Raw genomic sequence first — 22,023 nt, 5'->3', positions numbered from 1 at the left:
CCCCAAAAAAAAAAAAAAAACACAAATAAAAGATTGTTCTCATTAATCACTGCGCTGTTTGTGGTTGCTTCCAAGTAATCCAGAATTGAATCAAAGCCCAGTTTTGAAGGCAAGACGACAAAGGTTAAAAATTCAGGTTTTTTTTTACTTAAGCTGATAACCAGACTGTGATACGTGGTGAAATGCACCATGTTGTTTTGATATCCTCCCTGTTTGTTCACATTGTGTACATTCCTTAATTGGCAAAACAGTTCAAATACCAAGTCTTGCCCAACTGAGGCAGTTCTGGTTCCTGTAAATAAATTTAAAGAGTGTTTTATGCATTTTATAATTAAATGCACACTACGTTTAAGAGACTGAGTTAGAGTATATAAGGTAAGATAATGTAAAAAAGTTTATATGATGGGCTATGCGTAAGATAAAGCATTAAAAAAGCCACACTGACCTACTTTGGTGCTCACACACACACACACACATATATATATTGCATTCAATATATAAAGTCAAATCTATCAGTTTCTTCCTTTTATAGCATTTCCTGTTTGTTAATTCTCTGTGTGGACAGTAGTTATGCATATGTCACCCCCTTTATCTGTTGTCTCAACAGAAATGGGTGAAAGGTCCTTCAGAGTGGAATTTTCCTCACTTTTCTCCTCCTCAACACGAACCAGATGTGTGCTCCTGGGCTGTACCCTCTCTCTCTCCACTTCTCCCTCTCTTTCTCTTTGGACCTCTCCCTCTTTCTCCCCCTCTCCCACCCTTTGTTCCCCCCTTCCTTAAAAATGCTGCATCTGCGTGTCCCTTGCTCATATCCTCGCTCCAAAGATGGACCGTGCACTGCTGCTGCTGTCCATGTGGGCTCTGACTGGAACCGTATCCCTGCAGGATTCAGGTAAGCCCTCCATCACTTTCACCTGGAAGAGCACTGATCCCTGCATACACAGTTAACGCAGCTGGACTGAATGCTCTTTAGTGATGCCATTAGGATTTTCCCTGAAATGCTTCATCTTTCTCTAAGTTGTAGTTTGAAATTTAGGTGAGCACATAGCTCAGATACAGACGTACGCAATTAATCAGTTGGAAAGTGGCAAATGTTGGTCATAGTGTACTAATTAAGAAACTAAGATTTTATTTTAATGTTTATTTTGTATGTATATTTTGCACGTAGCCTACATCATAAATGTATGGCTTTCTAGTCAGTAGTTAATGATTGCAAAGCTGTTTTGGATCATTGTTTACCTTCACATGAACAGTTCCAAGTCTTCCATAATACTGGCCTGCATTTCATAGTGACTAATTAGTTATATAATATCATAGGTGCTAAATATGTATGCCATGTCTGGAACGATCATGTGCTGCGCATTCATGTTTTTTGTGTGCACATGTGCTTTTGAGCAGAGTGAATACAGCAGCGCACACATTTTCATTCTGAGAATCGAAAAATGGGGCACCGAGTTTGTTTCCCCCACATCCCCTCCCCTTTCCGTCTCAAATGACAAGGTCATGTTGATGTTTATGTACAGTAATTCACTGTGGTTTTTATGATGTATGACTCAGAATTGCATGAATTGCATTTTAGATAAAGTTTCTCACACAAACACACTCACTTTTCAGTGAAGAACAAGATTGATAGCTGAAAGGCACAGAGCAGCAAAGCCCGCCATCGAAAAACCTCTTCGTTCTGCAACCTGGGTGGCAAGTGTTTGCCCGGCCACCCACACTGAATTTGCTTTCCTTCACAGAGAAAACAGAGCAGAATTGGCAAACAAAATCTCTTTACGACACAGCGTTTGTCTTTTTTTCCCTTTTTTTATGGGGGGCCATGAATGAAATAGGAGTAAACAAAGGGGCAATTACTGTGTAACAGTGTGTGGGTATCACAACAGGGTCATGTCCGGAGAGGCTTGTGGGAGAGGAGGGAAGGAGGATGTGTCCACGACCCTGCAAAGCTGACAGTGACTGTGGCAGCAAACGCCAGTGTCTGTGTGACGGCCAGTGTGGTCTCAGCTGTGTGGCTCCAGGTAACTATTTGTATGCATGTGTGCTGTCAGTTCTCACTTTGAAAAGCATTGTGGGCTCAGCTATTAAAAGGGTGTGTGTGTGTGTGTGTGTGTGTGTGTGTGTGCGTGCAAATGCGTACGCATACGCAGCTGTGCCAACATACATCAGTGTGTGTGTGTTTCTTGATGGAAAATAAAATAAAAGCCTTATGCCAGTGCTGAACAGAAGCTTTTTATTATGCTTCTGTGCTGTAAAAGGGAGCACTGTGCGTGTATCCAGACTCATTATACAGCCTCATTTGTGCTCTTTTCATTTGTCTCCTGCACATTCTCTGAATTGTTTTGTTCCCTGCCTCTTGTTTTCTCTCCTCTCTCTGGACCATCTCTTTCATCCTCAGGTCGTACTTGTCCCTGGCCTCTACCCCACAGCGAAAACGCAGAAGCTCGCCTCCTCTCTCCCACTCACTCCTTTTCTGCCCTGCTTGAAGTGCGCTGCAAGCCAGGATTCACATTGCCCAGCGGCATGGATGCCACTATTCGCCGTTGTCAGGGTGACCGACAGTGGAGTGGCGATGAGCCCATCTGCACAGGTAGGTTTGAGGTCACGGGAAAATGTTCTTTGGTTCGGGTTTCTTCCTGACAGGTAGTGGTCAGCTGGAGGTCTATGCAGTGAACACACACAGCTGTTTGTGGGTGTATATGTGAGACGAGAAATCCAGAAACCCCTCTGTGATTTGTGTCAACGTAGACATTACACAACTGGGACCTATTCTCCCCATCACCATAGCAACCAGAGCCTCGGTTATTCAGAGTGGGTCTGAAGATTTTACCATTGAACTGTCGAGAACTTTAAAAAGGAGACAAAAGCTGAATACACAGCTGTGTCTGTGCATGCATACAGTATGTCTTACATGTTTCTTATCTTAAATACAAAGAATATGCATTTCAAAAAATATGTGTGCAAGAACATATACGTGTGCAACATTTAGAGGTAAACAAGTTCAACACAAAGATACACAAGCATGTTTTATTTGTTTTTTAGAAAACAAAAATGTAGAACGTCCCAGAGCATCGCAAGCTGCCTTTTTTACTTCATGGGTCATGTTGAATAATCCCAACATTTGGATTCTTTCGTAAGATTCATAAATGCCACGTTACATGTAAGGGCAAATAATCTGGAATTTATGGACCAACTCAGAAAGTGGAAGAATTACAACTGTTTACTTACTGACATTTGAATTAGTGGCAAAACATAGTGTTACAGAAAAACAGTGTGAGCGAGTCATTAAAGCAGATGAGAAGACACCAGAGAAAGAATTCAAGCTAGATAGAGATAATATTGCTAATCAGCTAGTGAGCCTTCTAGATGGATCATACATTTCTTATCACTCATTAGTTATTGTGTTACTGTGTTAGATGATGGTACAAAACACACCCGCATGTTCTGCAGGGTTCTCTGGCTTCCTCCCACAGTCCAAAGACACACAGTTCGTGGGGTTAGGTTAATGGAAAAACTCTAAATTGCCCAACGTGAGTGCAAATGGTTGTCTGTGTCTATGTGTTAGCCCTGCAACAGACTGGCAACCTGTCTAGGTTGTACCCTGCCTTTTGCCCTAAGACAGCTGGGATAGGCTCCAGCCCCCCACGACCCTGAAAAGGATAAGTGGAAGATAATGGATGGATAAATAAAACTAATGGCAGCCTCTGTAGGAATCTTGCATTTATATAGCCTTCTAAACTAAATCAGAAACACTTAATGTCAAAATATTACATCAGCAATGTTGAACTGCCATGACAGAAATGGAGAAGCACACAACTGCCAACAAAGAAACATTTTATTTTTAATAAAAGAAACATAAAGAAAGAATAAAAACTAGCTATGGTGTATGAAGTCAGTCCTGTTGGGGGTGGAGGCAACATTATTTAGTGCAAGAAAACAAACTAAGGAGCAATTACAACCAAAAACAGCCTCTTACAAAGGAGAGACACAGTAATTGAGCTCTGAGGGCTTTTACAGATCATTGGCACACTGGGCTCAGGTGTTTCCAGTGATGCTAATTGGGAACAAACCACACCTCCTCTCCAGTACCTGCTGGAAGGATCTGCCACACAGAAAGCAGAAAGGTAGGCAGTGTATTTGGTGCTATAAACAGATGATTCCCTGTTTCCTCCGCTGAGATTTATCTTTTATTTATTTATTTTTTTGGCACGCAGAGCTGAGTCAAAATTTAAAGTTATTATCTCAAAAATGTCTATTTCCTCAGTGGTGAGTCAATACGTCACAAATTTGAGATAATAACCTGAAATTTTAACTTATAGATGACAATTTATTTATTACAGTGGCTTCCATAGCAACAGGACTACCATACACAAGAGCTGAGATGAAAATGTGCTCACTATAGCAGACTTGCTTCTTGTCTGCAGCTCATGTGTGTGTTTTTGGAAACTGTGTTTGTAACATTATTTGCTTGTTTCAGTTGTATTTATGCTGCTGCTGAACTAGAGGGCAAGATGCAGTCTACATATGGTCAAAATTATAATGTAAGGCTAGACAAAATAAACCTACCACAAAAACCAACAAGGCAAAAAAGACTAATTACGGCCTGAAAGTGTAATCACGCATAAACACAGGTTCAACTAAAACTTTGCTCATGCTGTGTTTAAAGATATAGGTTGGTACTAGATCTATAATAAACATGTGACCAGCGTATTGGAAACAGAAAGGCATTTATATAGTACTCTTCTGGTCTTACTGACCACTTAAAGCGTTTTAGACTGCAAGCCACATTTAACCATACATTTGAAACCTAACATGCCTGTCTTTGCTCTGTGGGAGGAAGACAGCGTCCTTGGAGGGAACCCACGCAGACACACAGAGAACATGCAAACTCTGCACAGAAAAGCCTCGGGAAGGTTTGAACCCAGAACCTTCTTGTGCTAAGGCGAGCGCACTAACAACAGAGAAAGAGCGAGAGGGAAGAACAAATGTCAATTCAAAGAGAGCAAGTTCAAAGGCCTTCGATTTGTGTTAATTTACAACCAAAGTGCTTCTCTGCCCCAAGGTAACCGTGTTGTTCGAATCAGGCTTGTGAGCGGCAATGTAAACTGACAACAGACTCCAGAGTTTATAAAAAATACATTGCTTATTTAAATTATTACATATCCAAAGTTAAAACCCAGAAGACAGGGTGTTAAAAAGCAAACCCACTTGAAGACTACTGCACTGCCACTGCAAGCACTGTGGGCTGCAGATATTTTATGTTTCTGTCTCATGAAATATAGAAAAATAAGCGTTGATTCTGAATTGAATTCAAACAAAAGGCATCCTCACTACTTCACCTCTATAAAGTTGCAGCGTGCAACATAAGGTTCTTCTTAGTATCTCCCCAGACCTGATCAGTACTATTGCTTAGGTCAACCTGTCAACGCTCATGATAACAATGTAATTCAGCTTTAAAGGTCTGAGGCCTGTTACATTCATCGCCCACCTGCAGCTACATGCTTTCCTAGAAATCCTCAACCCTGCTGCGTTTCAGTCTCACCCTCAGGATTTTTTCACCAATTCAGAGATGAAATAAGGATACAATTCTCAGCTCGCTCGTAGAGTATCCTCCTTCTGAGAGACAGGCAGAAGGTAGGTGGGTTTAGAGCGTGTGAGAGTGTTTGTATTGTGTGTCCTTTGCATGTGTGTTAGAGTGTGAGCCGAGCTCCTTCGTGCCTGCTGAGAGGCAGTGGGCGGCAGATCACTGTCAAAGTGGCACGGAGCTGCGTGCACGCTGCGCCAGCGAGAGCGAGTGTGAATGCGGGTCTGATGTGAGTGAGGGTGTGCGTTTAACAACACGTAGAGAGGTAGATGTGTGTGTGTGTGTCCAAGCATTACTCATGCTGGGGACATGCCTTCCTTATGGGGACAAAAATCAAATCAATGCATTTGAAATCAATCTAGTTTAACATATAAATGTGAGGGGTAGAGTAAGGTTGGGTTTAGGTCAGGATTAGGCAAATAGTAGTCATAGTTGAGGTTGAAATAAGTCTCCAGGAAATTAATGTGTCAATGCGCTGTGAAGTCAGATACACGACTGTGTTTGTGTGTGCTTGTGTGTGTGGGCGACAGATTACAGTCTGAAAGCTCTCTTGCTCACGCTGCTCGAGGCCTTTCTGTTCCCAGTTCTCTTCTCCTCTGCTCTTTCTTCTCATCCTCTTTTCCTCTCATCTCTTTCTCCTCTCATCCGCTTCCATCCGAGGCCTCTGATAAGGTCTCTCTCTACAATAGGAGCCAAGGACAAGTGTGCAGCTCTAGGCTTTTCAGCTTGTGTTGTGTGGATATGTCTCTGTGTATATTTTTATTGGAAAAAAACCCCATAGTATAAAGAGGTCTAAAGTATATGGGAACCGTGGTGTACCGTTACATCTTTCATCTCGGTCTAATTGGTGCATATTTAGCGCTGTTTCGTTGAATAAAAAATAAAAAAAACATCACAGTTTTACAGTTTTTAGAAGATGAATTTGGTATACCTGCTTTATAGCACTTTGGTGCTGCAGCCTGTGTGGGTGGCAGCGGTACAAGGTAGGAGCAGGGCGGTATGTGAAAACAGAACTCTGCTTCGGGCTCTCAACTGCAGCCAAACAGAGTCGTAACTCTCCCTCTCCCATAGGTCCCTTTACATTCTCACATTAACGTTTCTCGGTTTCAGATACCAAGATAGCCCTCGGGCGAGCGCTGTCTCTACCTTTCAAAGCCGTGTTCAGTTTTGAAACCCCGCGCTTGATGCAGCTCAGGTCACTCCAGCCTCTCTCCAAGCACCACTCTTGATATTTATATTTCCACAAGCGTGAGGCACTCAAACATCTAGGAATGAACAATGCCAGGTGTTATACAATCACAGTTAGAGCTGTGAGCTCGGGGACGTGCGGGGCGGCGTTTCACCTGCTCGTCGAACTTTGATTTATTATCTAAGAAGGCCTGTTTCAACTTGAATAAAACAAGACACTGTGTCAAACGCCTCTGTGGGTCACAAACTATATGGAAACCTTGGTTAACACAAGTCAAATGAGATGACATGATGGCTGGTCCTGCTCTCTGTTTTTCTTCCTGTTTCATTTCCTTCAGGTTTTTTCTTGATTTTCTTCACACATGGGACGAGTTTGCATTCAGGGCTTTTTGTCACAGCGGCTCCTTAAGACGCAGATATTTTAACCCAAACTACCATCTTTTCCTAAAACTAGCTATTAGGTCGTCATTGCCCAAAACTAACCAAACTATACTCTGATAGCAAACTCTGATAGTAGATTTTACCTTTCTTATCACATCTATGTCACTCAATCGAGGGCTTTTTTGGGGTCATTGTGAGTCATTATTATCATTCACTTAATATACTTAATGTCTTGGAAACAAATGCATGAGGACATGTATGCTATTGAATGCTTTACTCTTGCAATGACTGCAGTTTTGTGCACTTTTGTGCAGTCTGATCTTTAGATGTTTATATGTACTCCTGCAGTCTGTAATGCCTGTGATTATAGTTAGTTAGCAGATGAATGGAGTAGAGTAGACTGGGTCTTTTCTGCCACTGAAAAATCCTGCAACAACAACACAATAATAATATTAATGTTTTTCCTAAAAAGTGCAATATTTGCCAATGAAGTGTAGTTCAGAGTCAGCGTACCAGTAGATACAGAAAAGAAACTGCATTTGGAGAATGACAAAGGTGACTGTGTGTATTTTGACTTTGTACACTGACTTACCATTTTGTGGTTACATCTTGCTAGTACTGAGCTGGACCCCCTTTAACCTTCAAAGCTGCCTTAATCCTTCGTGGCATAGATTTATCAAGGTGCTGGAAAGATTCCTCAGAGATTTTGGTCCATATTGACGTGACAGCATCCCACTGTTGCTGCAGCAATAAAGGGATGGACATGGTTAGCAACAATACTTTGGTATACTTTGGCATTTAAAGGATATCCCTCTGGAACATCATACCCCCACCACCAGCCCGAACTGCTGATACAAGGCAAGAAATGTTGCGGCAAGAATCGAGACTCATCAGATCAGGCAACATTTTTTTTCCAGTCTTCTACAGTCCAGCGTTGGTGAGCCTGAGTGAACTGAAGGCACAGTTTCCTCTTCTTAGGTAACAGGAGCAGTATATGTTATGGCTGCTGTAGCTCAACGCTGTGCGTTGAGAGAGGCTCTTCTGCATATCTTAGTTGTAACACGTGGTTATTTGAATTACTGTTGTTCTACTATCAGCTTGAACTATTCTCCTCTGACCGTTGGCATCAACAAGACATTTTCACCCAGAGAACTGGCTACGAGTGGATATTTTCTCTTTTTCAGATCATTCTCTGTAAACTCTAGAGATGGTTATGGTGGAAAATCACAGTAGATCAGCAGTTTCTGAAATAAACAGACCAGATACAGAGTCACTTGAGACACCTTTCATATTCTGATGCTCCATTTCAACTTCAGGAGGTCGACACGATCATGTCTATATGATCAAATGCACTGGCTTACTGCCATGTGATTGGCTGATTACATATTTGCATTATCAAACCGGTGAACTGATGTACCTAATGAAGTGGCCAGTGAGTGTATTTTATAGATAGCATGTTTAACCTGCCATTCACTGCCTCTTGTCTTCTTTGACTATCAGAGTCACCTGAACTTGCTGCTGTCCAGACTTGCCCTCTGCCCGAGGAAGTGACCAACACCTTCAGCATTCAGGGAGACGCTGCTGTAGGAACATCCATCCGCTACAGCTGCCTGTCTGGGTGAGGGCAGGGTTAACGTTGAGTGTGAATGTGCGGGGGTCTCAAAACTTGAAATGCCACAGAGATGGAAATGGAGGAAGTGAGAGAATGGAGACGGAGTGTGAAGAAGAGGGAGGGAGTGAAGGGAAGGCTTGAATACAGCAGAGGTGTGATGAGCAATGAATGGCAGGGAATTCATTTTGATCTCCCAGCTGACAATCTCTCCATTGAGCTAACTAGGTCATTACAGTCTAATCTTGTATTGACTCCCCTTTACGCACTGACTCATCTCACAGGATAAGATGAGCCTGAGTGGATGTGTCAGCCAGAGAACTGTGCACACAAAATTTAGTCACTCTCACAGAGAGACGGTGGAAAAAGGAAACATTTACACCTTTTTCTCCATCACATTTAGTCAGTACTGTACATGTCGCACCACCGTCTGTCTCCATCACTCTTTCCTTTTTCTCCTGCAGGGCGGATATAGTGGGGAGCAGGGAAAATTTCTGCCAGGAGAATCAGACCTGGCAGTATCCTCACCCGATCTGTAAAAGTAAGTGTACAGGGCGTCCTGTGCTGACTAACCATCATGTGTGAACATGCATGTGTGCTACGTTTTCTTCACTCTTAGTGTAACTTCATCCATTTTTTTAGCAGGTTAGCAGAAAATGCTTGGGTAGCGAATGATCAAACTGAGTCTAAATATAACATCAGCTCAGAAATGGTTTGTTTTTCCATCATTTGTAGCATGCATGCATTTCTGAGAGCTGATATTTAAGAAATACTGAATCAGAGAAGCCAGACAGAAACACACAGACACTCTCAGGCATGCATCTTTCAGGAGCTACTGCTCCATTTTGCAGTGCTTCTCTGCCATCGTGTGGTCAAACCTGGGATTTCATGGCCTGTTTAACAGAAATGGAAAATTCTTTGAGGATAGTTCTCGAATCAGGCCAACGGGAGTACGGCTGGGCCTGTCATTTATTAAAACATGTTAAAGATAAGAGCGAGGTTACTTCAGTGGAGTTTCAAGGTTTTAAACAATGATGGAAAATTGAGCAACTGTGCATTTGTCCTGTGAAATAGTAACTCTGCTCCTGTGTTTTAAATGTCAGCAAACCTTCTGATTAAGTTTACTGATAAACCTGCTTTCTTCAATAGAAGTGTACTGCCAGCCTCCTACAGAGGTGGAGCAGGGCTATGTAGTGGCTGTCCAAAAGACTGAGTATGAAGTGGGCTTTGACATCCACTACCTGTGCAAAAAGAACTTCCTCCTGGATGGACCCCAGATGATCACCTGTCTGTCCAATGGCAGCTGGAGTGCGCCGCCCCCGCACTGTAGAGGTGAGGAACGATCCAATCTAATATCCGGACTATTTAACAAAGCTGAAGTAAAATGTAGAGAGACACCTTTGCATAAAGTCCTAGAAACTCAAATAAATGTGCACCTACACACGGCAATTAATAAACACAGCATTATGTGTCTGATGTTTATATGATACTTTCATACCTTGTTGGTCACCCTCACAGCTCGTTGTCTCATTCCTGCCGAGCGAAGCCGCGTGATGATTGGTGGCGTGAAACGCTGGCCGTTTGATGTTACAGATGCCATGGTTCCCCACGGGGAAAACGTGACGTTCTTCTGCAAACATTCTCGTAAGCAATGCAGCTTCACCGCAACCCAGACCTGCTTTAATGGAAAGCTGCAGACACCAGCCTGCTACCTTGGTAAACCTGCACCAGCCGCCGTGCCCGGTTCTTTGTCACGTGTAACTAACATCTGTAACGCCATGAAGTGTTTCTAATAGTTGTGCAATCTTATCGTTCTTCAGAGCCAACGTGGCTGCAGTATAAACTCTTTCCTCATCGGCTGGTCTCGGAAATTGAAGCATGCGAGCCCGGCGACGTGGAGTAATGACCTGCACGTCTGATCTCGACCCACCCAGCGCTCATGACAGACACTGTGCCACAATTCGAGCACTTCCAAAACACACGCCCTCCGTACACCTCCTCCCTGACCGCTCTGCAGCTTCTCTGTAACCATCAGAGCTACAGTTAGTTAGATGCAGGGACTATTTTTTTGATTTCACAGCTTTTGTGGATCAGCAGCCTAAGATGTCTTTCTTTTGGCCTCACGGGGTTTCACCACTGCTCTCAACTTTCCTCTCTTTGCCCTGAATACTATTCAACTGCAGGCATAACTGTGAAGTAATTCAACCAAATTGTGCCATAGATGCAATCTATATGTAATCATGACTGTGTGTGTGTATAATACAGTAGTACCAGCTATACCCCTGACGATACCTTCATGTAGCCTAATTCATAATGACTCGACTCTGTGATGTTTCACTGTGTGATCTTTTTTCTTCTGTTGAGCCCGACGCATCAAGTCTCAAAGCTTGTAAGTTTTTAACATGAGAGATTTGAAATAAAATATTGTCAAAATGCTTTGCTCTCCAGCTCTTTGATGGCAAATAAAACCCTCCTGTGTGATTCCACTTTACCTCTCCTGCTTTGCCCCCTTCTCTTTGATTCTTGGGAGCACAGAGAGCCTTTCTTTGCAGGCTGCAGGTTCAACAGTACTCATAGGCTGAACATGGCTACTGGTCGGACCCGGTAGGCTGCGACACCATAGCAACTCCCCTTGACCCCTCCCTCCCACAGCATTCGCAGCATCACCCTTTACACTGCACAGTCATATTTGGTCCTCCGGAAATATCCACAGCTTGGGTAAGCCAGTCCCTATGCAGCGAGAGTATGGGTGGAGTATAGTTTAAAATCCAGTTTTTAAATGTATCGAAAGCGTGTCCGGCACAACACCGGCTCTGACAGCACGGCTGGAATAAATGACAGCTCACCGGGAAAGTTTGTCCTAAAGCTGCGCTCGCGGTATCTCGGACCCTCGGCTCTAAAATGGCTGGCTGTGGGTCCGAGGAAGCTCCGGTGCAAGGGGAAGGATCCGCTCCACGCCACGACTGTGTGTAAATATACATGGGGGGGTTTTTCTACTCCGACGCGCGCGTTTGCGACAGCGTTGTCCCAGGTCCGAGAGCCGTCAGGGCGCACACGCGGAATAATAATAACGTTGGCATTTCGGACCTAGGACTGTGCGTAATGGCGTCCTCCGCGGATAGTTCTTCTCGGTTTATAAGCAGAAAGGGGGTTGAACAGGCTGGTTCTTGCGAGCTTAACCGGGTATGAATAATGTTCTGATGCGAATTTTATAATGGAAGGTTTCATCATGTATGATGAATGTGGACGGAAGAAGTGTAAGCCAGGAAATGAAATTTCACTCGCATCATTCGGACCCTTCTGTACTCCGGTGCGTTTTTTTTCATTATCGGTGATCCGTCGTTAGGAATTGTGAGCTAAGATTTGGGATCATGTAAAGTGACAGCACGTTTGCTGTTGAGGAAGAGGGTCATACGAGTCGTTCATCGTTTCGGCCCGAGGATTTAGGTTGAATAGTCTGCACGCTGCTTATAATATCACAGCACTAGTGGGTTTGGGCATTTCGCACTAAAGTTGACCCCAATAATCCCCAGACTTTCTTCTTCTTCTTCTTCTCCCATCCAGCCAACTAAGGATATTTATTTAATAATCTTCCTCTCCTGGTATAAGCAAAAGGCTATAATTAAAATGCACATTTTCTTTATTATAATTGTCCTTATTTTAGTGTCTAATCTATTATTTTACTTTTATTTAAAAGAAATATAACTAGGTATGCCCCAAAATGGATTCTCAGTTGGCTTCAGTCCTGACCAGTGGCAGCCTGGATGTCCAAAATGGCAGCCAGTGTGGAGAGGGATCAGGGCCAGTGACAGAGACTTTATTGGACCCAAAGGACGAAACTGCATGCAGTACTGTACCAGGTAACCTCCAGCCATGCCCTGTCACGGCAGCAGTGACCATCAGGCAAGATGCTCTATCAATCAATGGGAAAAAGCCAGAGGTGGGCGGGACTTATGAGCCAGCCTCTCAGGAAACAACTAAGATTGGTGGGCTCAGACAGCCAATTACAGTAAAGTCTGGAGTGCCTGTTTTGCACAGCCAGCCAATAAGAATCAAAATTGTTGTCCCTCCACGGTGCAAGAAGCCAATCACAAACTCTGCTATCAGCCTGACCAAAGACTTTGCTCTCTCAGAATTTCAGGGACCCGTGTTGGTCTCTGCTGAATCACAGAAGAAACGTGAAATCTGTGTGCCAGCTGTTAAAAATGAAGGAGAAATCATGGAAGTTACTTACCAGAAGACTGAAGAAGAAGCCGAAGCATTTCCTGAGACAGAAGCAGAGAAACGGGATAAATTGTGTAAAGACCGAGACATTTTGGATGTTAAAATTGTCCACATTGATGGGTCGGAAACTCCTTTTACTGCTAATACAGTTAAGTTTTTAAGTCAGCCGAGGATTAAAGAGGAAACTACAGAGAAGGAAATTCAGAAAAATGTTCCTTTAATTTTGCGAGAAATGGACTTGAAGTGTTGCAAAACATTCAATGAGGTTGAAACGGAGGAGCAGACAGAACCTCTGGACCTGAGTTTGCCCAAGAAAAGGGAGAGCCGAGAGAGGCGATATGGGCGTTTCTTGGATGACTCGGGCTGTGAGAGCTCTCTGATCATGGAGGTGGATGAATATGAGGGAGAAGGAGACAGAGACATAGTAGAAGAGGACGATGAGGGATGCGGCACAGATACTCTTGAAGATGCTCTTCTGTCTCCCTCTTTCTTTTCTACCTCTGTTTTGACCTCTCTCTCTTCGATAGACTGTGACACTGAAAATCTTCTTCTCATCGATGACCAGGGAATTCCGTATATGCTCAATCCGGATGGACTCAAAGTGCCACAAGTCAATGCTTCCAGGATGGAAGATTCTCAGTCTGATCATGCTAATTCAGAAGAAGCAGAAGGAAAGGAGTCGTCGCTTTTGGCACCGTTAGCAGGTCCCAGCCAAAGTACAGATAATGCCCTAAATGCACCTTCTGGTGATTTTTACCCCTCGCCACCCCCTATCAGTGATTCTTCATCACTAGGTGATGATCAGGATAAAGCTCCAGAAGTCTTCACAAGTTTGATTACAAACGCAAACCCTTCAGTGGCTGCAGAGCCGAGCGTTAAAGCTGTTCAGGATGCCAGCTCTGTTTTGTCCCCTTCCTCTGGGATATCAGTCCCCACCCAACCCATTCAACTTGTCGCAAATCCTGCAGGCAATGCTCCTGTTCTCCTCCTGTCCTCCTCTTCTCACCTCTCCTCGGCTTCACTCGGTCTCTCTCTTCCCCTTTCAGTTACTCAGACTTCACATGGTGCTTCCACTCCCGTGTTTCTTCTCCTTTCCTCTGTACCTTCTTCCTCTGGTGAGTCCACCGCTACCTCCACCCCTATTGCTGTCCTCGACTCCTCGACCGGCCAGCTGTCCCAGATTACGGCCGCAGCTCCGGTCTCCCTTCCTCTGTCCTCTGGTCAGGTTAGCACATTGGGATCGCCTCTTCCTACACTGTCTCACCCTGTCATCAGACTCAGCCCCAATAACCCCCCTGTCATCCTGTCTGGCGTGAATAACATAAATTCTGGCTCCGTTCTTACGTCTCTCACTGTCCCTTCATCCACTATTCCTCTTCAGGATGACCACAGCTCAGTTCCTCTTATTCAAACTCAGATCACTTACTCTGAATCAAACCCTGGAAATGAAGCCATATCTGCTCAAGAGGTCTCCAATGAAAACAACAAGCCATCAAATTTTACAGCATCGTCTCCGAGACCGCCGTCTGCTAGTTTGACCTATGACTCTTTATCTCAGCCCGCCTCAGAATTAGACGCCCAATCACCTGACTCCAAATCAGACCTTCACTCTGAACATTTACCTCTGGATGACCATCTTTATTTCTCTAACACGGCTGCTCCTACCTCCCCTTCTATCGGACCTATCCTACCCCCTGGTAAACTTGACCCGCTAGATCCACTCTCTCCAGAGCAGTCACCCAACACCGCGGGCTCCCGAAGGGTGCTGTACTGCCAGCTGTGCCCGAGGGTCTTCTTTTACCTCTCCGACCTTGAGCGCCATGCCATTACCCATTCGCAGAAGAAGCCTCATGTTTGCCAGCAATGCGGCAAAGCCTTCAAACGCTCCAGCCATCTGCAGGTCAGCACAAGCTAATCATAACCATCATTTCATCCTAAAGACAAGTAATAACAAATGAATATGTTGGCCACTTGGGAGCAGCAAAAACAAACTTTAATATGTGTGTAAATGTGCAAATATTGTTCATGAACAATTAGCTGATTTATTCGAAAAGTACCAGCCACACTCCTGGAGACAAACCTGACATTGGTGCATTGACCTGCTTGGTACTAAACCACAGATGAAAGCTAGTCAGTTTAATAATATCAATACAGTACACCACAAAACTCTGGAGCCACTCCTCATTTCTTTATGTTATGCTAGGAAAATGGGTACAGAGATTTACTGAAACATGTGCAAACATGCAGCATATAAGGAAAAACAAAAAATTATTATTTGGTATCACTACCTTTATTCTTCAAAGTTTTCCAGGCTTCTTTAAGGACATTCAAAGCTTTTTGGGGGGATGTTGGCTGCCCTTGTTCTGTTCTCTGTAACAACAACAACAATAACTTTATTTGTATAGAACCTTTTAAAACACACAGTTCCAAAGTGCTTCATAGTTTGAATAAAACCAAGTATACATGTTCCAGCATATGGACACACAGTCAAACACACTCATTCTTACAAAAACACATCAAATGTGAACTATGGCCAAAAATAATGGGACGATAATTAAGGGGAAACTAACTATAATAATGACTTCTCCTGATTGGCTGATGAAGGGCCGCCACCAACTTGTATGGCGTGTCGACCTGAATGCATCTCTCTCACACACATGCACAAAAGCTACAAGCCCACTGTCCGGCTCTTTGAGGTAACATCAGTAAAATCTGCAAACAAAATATCTGACATTCTCACTTAAAAAATAATTAGAAGTTATAGTTAAGTCTCAAAATAGCTGGCAGTCAGTTTTATTGTCCAAGCAGTTGTTTTAGCTCCTCTGTCATCAAACACCTGACATCTTACCCTCTTTCTAGGTGAAATATCAAACTTAGTCAAGCTGCTGCTCATCTACACACTTATGTAGAAGTTAAGCAGTAGCTATGGAGTTGATATTTAGAGATTTCTGCTTCAAATACCAGCGCCTGCTGAGGCAGACATTATCAGATATACTAAAAACTCACACAGTGAGCTAAAAGAGCCAACGAAGCACTACGAAGATGAGAGCAAACACCGAAGGAACAGCTCACCTCTAAATCAAATACACATACGTTCCTCTGGACCTGTACTGCTTTTTATTTATCTAGATCGTTTTGGTGTGACTTACCGAGTTGTATTCCACTGAATATAATGGAACTACAGTAAATAGACTTTGCCTTGTGGGGCTCAAAGCACCAAAGATGTATAAAAACCTCAGCAGTCATGCTTCTTTTTCAAAATTATGGGCTGATTATTCCAAAATGCTTGTTATGAGCATTTTCATGAAGGAACTGTTATAATTCCTGCTCGTGTCAGCATGACAGACTGTAAACATTAATGGCTTCACCCCCCACCAGCTGAGATATAATTTTAGTCAGCTGTTTGCTTCTTTTGGTTGGCAGAAAGAAAATAGTTTTACATGAAATTTCTCATGTATTTTTTTTTCAGTTTGATGGTTTGAGAACCACAAGGCCCTTTAGTTCGTTATTGGTAAAAAGAAAGCAAACATCTCTACAGAGGATAGCTCCAGAATACAGCAAAATAAAAATAAACAACATTACAGACCAGAGGAAAAGATTCTTGGGCTATGATAGTTCATTTTTGCTTCACCGCCTCCCACAAGCCCTTTTACTTGCATATAAATGTCACTTAAAATGTTGTTTATATGCCTTTGAGTAATCATTTGGATGTTCGTCTCTCGTTTTAAACAGAGACACAAGCACATCCACACAGGCCAGAGGAACTTTGTGTGCCCCATCTGTGCCAAGCGCTTCAGGGAGGCAGGTGAGCTCCAGCGCCATCAAAGGGTGCACACCGGAGAGAAGCCCTACCAATGCCAGCTTTGCCACACGCGCTTTGCCGAGCGCAACACCCTCCGGCGGCACACCAAACGCAAGCACCCCTACCACCAAGTAGCCATGGAAATGCTTAACGAGAGAAGAGACAGAGGAGGCAGCCGAGGAGACGGAGGAGGCGGTGGTGTGTCAGGAGTCCAGGAGGAAGAGGAGAGTGCTGAATGGTACAGCTCCACTGTGTCTAATTTGGATAACTCAGAGTCTGAGGTGGAAACGTAACACTTTAAAGTAAAGGGAGTTAGGGGAGAAGTGCTGTTGATGATATCTAACTACAGTTAGACTCTGATCTTTTCTTTTTATTGACTAAGAATCAAAGAAGGGAGCACTTTCATATTTATTGTTTTTAATGTTAATTTATTTATATGAATGTATATTATTCCCATTCCATTTAAAGGGCCAAAACACAGCCTTCAAAGTCAGATGTGACTTTGAATTAAGGGAAAACTCATTCTTGAAGTCATGTTTTCTTTGTGTGTGTGTGTGTGTGTGTGTGTGTGTGTGTGTGTGTGTGTGTGTGTGGGAATTCATAACATTAATTAAAACGCTAACAAGTCCTCATGAAGTTGCGTTCCCATGCAATCCACGATGAAACCCTAAAGTGCTCGAAAAAGAAAGATAGCTTATGAACTAAACAATCCTCTGCTCTAGTCGTGTATATAAAGAGTACTACTTGTAAGAGCTGCACTTCTGCACTATCTCATATGAAAGATATAATCTTTCCTACCGTCAGACACACTGTGAGGAATTTGCACTCGTTTTCTTTGAACTCAAAAGTTATTTTTTTTACATTGTGTATGAAAACGCTTACTTTTAATTTCGTTGCCGCTGTTGATCTTCTGTATTTAATCCACATCCTGTAAGAGTTTGACCAAATGTTTTTTGAGTTATTCTAATATAAACTCTATATTCAATTTTGTTTTTGTTTAAATTTTGAATATTGTTAATTTATTGGTATTAAATTTTCACAAATCTAACTCTCTGTTTCTGCTCTTTCTTTTCCTCCACTTTAAATAGTATAAACAGACTGTATTTACATATCGCTCCCACTGTTTTGAGCTGCTGTATAGAGTGTGTTTCTGTGTAAGGACACTGTGACCTGCAGGCTGGAGGAGCTGGAGATCAAACCACAGTTCTGCTTGCTGAGCTCCAGCTGCCCCGTTTTTCAAAAACAAAAAAAAGCAACAACAAAAAAAAATCCTTTTTATGTGTGAAGCTACAACACAAAACCAAAATACACCCATTAAATTATAATCTGCTAACACAATTTTAATATATAAACTATTACAATTGAGCGTTACATGCAGACTTTTGCCAAAAACGAAACAAAAAAACTCTACATTGTATTAATTTCTCTAATATTTTACTAATTATAATACATTATAGCAGAAAGACATAACCCCATCCTCTCTCTGTGCTTGTTGCGATTTAGATACAAGTTTCAAGCGTCACAGTTTTCATCACAGTGATAATAAAACTGTCGCTTCCAGTTAAACTAAGTCTGGTTGAAGTCGGGTGATAAATGCAATCCATTTTGATCACAGTTCCATGAACTTATCCTGCTGCGCTTTTAGGGAAAAGGAGAATATTCCCATTAAGTTTGAACTAATCCTCAGTTCGTGTCTGATCACTTTTTTGTCAGAGAAGAACGGCTTTTACCCTCCTACAGGTAGTACTCTCATTCAGTATTTGCCTTCTTTAGTTTGGATCTTTGTGCCGAGGCGCTTAAATTCACTGTCAGAACATCAAATGGATTTCACTCTAAAATAGCCTGAGTTTTGAACACTCCCAGAATAAATGGCAATGATTACCCACTGATGAGCCACATATCCTCCAACAATTCCTTCCTACACCTTGGTGCTTTCTCGGGGCAGCGCTAATAAAAAAAATCTTAGAATGTTTTTCCACTCAAATGGCCTCCAGGGATATGAAAAGCATAATTCCCCAATAGTTTCCCATTCTTCTGCAGATACAACTATTTCCACTTCACTTTTCCATTCGTCTGTATGACTTTGGATGCTTACTTCTAAGAATTGCAAAGCCTCGATATTATTTTATATCTGCTTTCTTGTTTGTTTGTTGATAGGAAGACATTCAATATATCGGTTTCTGCTTGTTTCTCAGCCCCTCCTTATGATTTAATTTAACCTCTCCAAACCATAATTTCTCTGTGTATAAAGCAACAGTAGGCTGTTAGGTCTTTACTAGTCCATACTTTAACTGGCATCTTTTGGGGGGTAAAATCTGAGTCATTATGTTTTATTTCTCTCTCTAAGTCACATTTTTGATTACTTTCTGGCAAAATCTAAAGGCCAACTTTATTCTGGTGGTTTTTAAAAAAAAAAAAAAAAAAGTTCACTTTTTAGTTTCCTTTCTGCTAGCATAGCTCGTACTAGAGGTCCTAAAGTTTTACTGTTCTCTATCTCCTTCCACCTTGCTTTGTAGGGAGTTATTTTAGCTCAAGTGGTAAAGCTGGTGGTATGAAGGTTGATAGTTCGGTCCTTGGCTGCTTCAGTCTGCATGCTAAATCCAAGTCGCTCTCCGATGCATCCACTGGGGTATGAATGTTAGACAGAAAGCTCTTAAGCATAGAAAAAAGTGCTTGTATGAATGGATGAATGAGGCATGGTGTATAAAATGCTTTGAGTGCTCAGATAGAGTAGAAAAGCACCATATAAGAACCAGACCATTTATCACATTGTGGATTGCACAACACAGCCTCACCTTTCAAGTCTTTACACAGCATGAAGTTATTCTTCTTCTTAATTTGATCCATTTTTGCCAGCTTAATCGCCACAGAGGAGATTTACATGATTTCCTATGATTAAGGAAAAAACAAAACATTAAGATTCGTGGATCTGCTTGGGTGTGCAGGCTGACCACTTGGACAGCCTCCAGGGAGTAATTGAGTTTGGAAGCCGGGCCTCTGTTTTTTGCACTCTCTCAATTTTCTGCTCCATTTAAGCCATGGAGCCTAAGAGAGGTAAGCTGGAGATAAGTTATTAAATACTGTATCGCTCAAATGACCTGACTGGGTCGTCATGGGCGTCCCATTCTTCATTTCTACGCCGGCCATTGTGCTGTTTGAGCAGCGTTGGCCTCCTGAAAGGCTTGTGCTGAGCACCATTGTGTTTTAGTTTAGGAAATTCCCTTTCACAGAGGGTCAGTGGAAGGAGAAAGGTGTGCAGAGTGTGAGGATCAAAGGTTAACTGAGGAGTTTATTAAGAGTGGTTAATGTACTCCTGTGAAATGCCCTGTGCTCGCAGATAGCCGAGCATTAAAAAGCAGATATTTTAGCTTTACCTCTTTGAATTTTTTTAATTACAAGGAGACTTTAGGGATGTGTAAAAACTGAATATGGTATTAATACCACTTTATTACCATATTTTCAGCAGGAATTGCACTGCTATCAGTGCAGCTTCAGTTTACAATTTTCAAGTTTGTCTTAAAACAATGCTAACAAACCCCATTCGCACTGTGGGTTAGGACTGTAAGTAACTGTAATTGCTCCCCTTGTTCATGCCTGTGAGAGGATCCCTCTTAATGGCACTTCAGTGTAGAGATGGGGAACAAAATCCACAATCAGAGCTCGCTGTAAGAGCTCTGACATTAGGCCGAATTTAATACGACTCAGAAATCTAAATTTTAATGAAAGAGGTGGCTTACAGTATCTTCAGGAACCAAATTCTCTCTTTGTATTACTACTTTTCTGCCAAAGGCCAACAAGGACACACTGCCTATGGAAGCTAAAGTGTTAAAACCTTTTAACTAGAGCAAACATCATCTGGATTTGTACAAATTCATGCTGAGGAAGCCTCATATTTTAGAGTTTTAGAGGTCAGTTTTGCACAAAAGAGGACCGTGCTTTGTACTCCATCTCTTCTGCTTGCCTAATATCGAGAAGCAATGACTTCAGTGCCAGTATGGACAGGAAGAATGATTACAGGCAGACAGACAGACTGGAAAAATACGAACCTGTCAAAAAAATTAAGGGAACACTTAAATCACACATCAAATCTTGATGAATGAAGTACTCAAGTTGAAAATTTTTACTTACATACATTTCTCAATAATCAAATAATGATTGTCCTTGGAAACCAAAATTTAAAAACTTTTTTAACACTGGTAAAATTTTTCATGTGTTCATTTATTAGTCATTTCATTAGGCACACCTTGATATTCCCGTTTGCCTGTCGAAATGTCTTCATGACACAGATTCAACAAGGTGCTGGAAACATTCCTCAGATATTTTGCTCCATGTTGACATGACCGCATCACACAGCTGCTTTCCATCACATCTCAAATGTGCTCTATTGGACTGAGATCCGGTGACTGTAGAGGCCATCTGAATATCTGGACATGGTCAGGAACAATACTCAGGTGTTTAAATAGAAAATATCCTCCACACTATTACACCAGCAGCAGCAGCACTCTGAACTACAAGGCTACAACGCTCTATTCATATTTTTGTGTTGTTTAGATCAAATTCTAATAAATATAACCCCCCCTGTCACCTAACAGCTCCTCACTTTTTTGTTGAAGAAGCCAATTGAAGTACTGCTTACCTACTGTGAAGGTCACTTCGAGCGTTCACTTAAATCGGTGGCCTCCTATCAGAACGAGAAAGAACAACACAAAACAGATTCGAGCCCTTTAATTGACACCACTGGGCTGTTGCGTTGCTGAGCTCACAAGGTCCTCAGCGCGCGATGGAGATGATGAATATTCAACCAGTTGAATGTGTGAGCTCAGCAGTCCAGCTGGAGATGTGTGTGCACTGTACAGTATGCGCGCTTCTCTGTGTGTGCTGGCTGCTAACTATCCAGATTGCACCGAGCTTCAAAGTGCAGTGACTGACAGACAGATGGATGATAGACAGACGGAGGACAGGAATCTGTAGAGTCCGTGTTTGAAATTTCCTTGTGTGTGTGTGGCTGTGTTTGTGCTGCGTGAAGTGGAACGGGCAGCAGGCCTTCTGAGTGGCACAAGGCACATCGCCAAGTGATTGAAGTGATAAAGGTAGAGGAGGAGTGGAGAGACGGACTAGAATAGATCCAATGATGAACGACCAGGGAGAGACAGGAGATGTAATGAAGTGAGCTCGGCGTGTGTGTCTCAGCTTTTTATTCCCTTTGATACATTTGGCACTTTGATATGTTTGTTG

At 42.6% G+C, this 22,023-nt stretch overlaps 2 protein-coding genes across 6 annotated transcripts; both read left to right on the top strand.

The window, feature by feature from the left end:
- The first annotated feature begins 754 nt into the window (after nucleotides 1-754).
- ntd5 (ntl-dependent gene 5) lies at nucleotides 755-11,198 on the top strand. The gene is made up of 8 exons (XM_085291887.1): nucleotides 755-892; nucleotides 1,887-2,021; nucleotides 2,399-2,590; nucleotides 8,654-8,771; nucleotides 9,227-9,303; nucleotides 9,912-10,094; nucleotides 10,281-10,478; nucleotides 10,583-11,198. Exons 1-8 carry the CDS (start codon nucleotides 826-828, stop codon nucleotides 10,663-10,665), a joined length of 1,053 nt encoding a protein of 350 aa, XP_085148013.1. The 5' UTR covers nucleotides 755-825; the 3' UTR covers nucleotides 10,666-11,198.
- Nucleotides 11,199-11,423: 225 nt separating this feature from the next.
- Nucleotides 11,424-17,836, top strand: LOC146564248 (uncharacterized). Of its 5 annotated transcripts, none has more exons than XM_085291885.1 (3): nucleotides 11,424-11,480; nucleotides 12,460-14,886; nucleotides 16,719-17,836. In XM_085291885.1, exons 2-3 carry the CDS (start codon nucleotides 12,484-12,486, stop codon nucleotides 17,079-17,081), a joined length of 2,766 nt encoding a protein of 921 aa, XP_085148011.1. In that variant the 5' UTR covers nucleotides 11,424-11,480; nucleotides 12,460-12,483; the 3' UTR covers nucleotides 17,082-17,836. The 5 variants fall into 5 exon arrangements, with proteins under 5 accessions (XP_085148011.1, XP_085148010.1, XP_085148012.1 ...); XM_085291884.1 differs by lacking the exon at nucleotides 11,424-11,480 and adding an exon at nucleotides 11,491-11,727; XM_085291886.1 differs by lacking the exon at nucleotides 11,424-11,480 and adding an exon at nucleotides 11,739-12,072.
- The last annotated feature ends 4,187 nt before the right edge of the window (nucleotides 17,837-22,023 follow it).

The sequence above is a fragment of the Mchenga conophoros genome, linkage group LG11 (genome assembly GCF_057382185.1).
Source record: "Mchenga conophoros isolate Kocher_MC1m ecotype Shallow Benthic linkage group LG11, M_conophoros_male_GT1.1, whole genome shotgun sequence".
In the NCBI taxonomy this organism is placed as follows: Eukaryota; Metazoa; Chordata; class Actinopteri; order Cichliformes; family Cichlidae; genus Mchenga; species Mchenga conophoros.
Note: the sequence above shows the minus strand (reverse complement) of the source record. Positions and strands in the feature narration are given on the sequence as shown.

Excerpts from the sequence above, each read along its gene's own strand:
- LOC146564248 (XM_085291885.1), top strand. The coding sequence starts at position 12,484 with ATGGATTCTCAGTTGGCTTCAGTCCTGACCAGTGGCAGCCTGGATGTC. Across the intron at positions 14,887-16,718 it reads AACGCTCCAGCCATCTGCAG|AGACACAAGCACATCCACAC; the intron begins GTCAGCACAAGC and ends CGTTTTAAACAG.
- ntd5 (XM_085291887.1), top strand. The coding sequence starts at position 826 with ATGGACCGTGCACTGCTGCTGCTGTCCATGTGGGCTCTGACTGGAACC. Across the intron at positions 9,304-9,911 it reads TCCTCACCCGATCTGTAAAA|AAGTGTACTGCCAGCCTCCT; the intron begins GTAAGTGTACAG and ends TTTCTTCAATAG. Across the intron at positions 10,095-10,280 it reads GCCGCCCCCGCACTGTAGAG|CTCGTTGTCTCATTCCTGCC; the intron begins GTGAGGAACGAT and ends TCACCCTCACAG.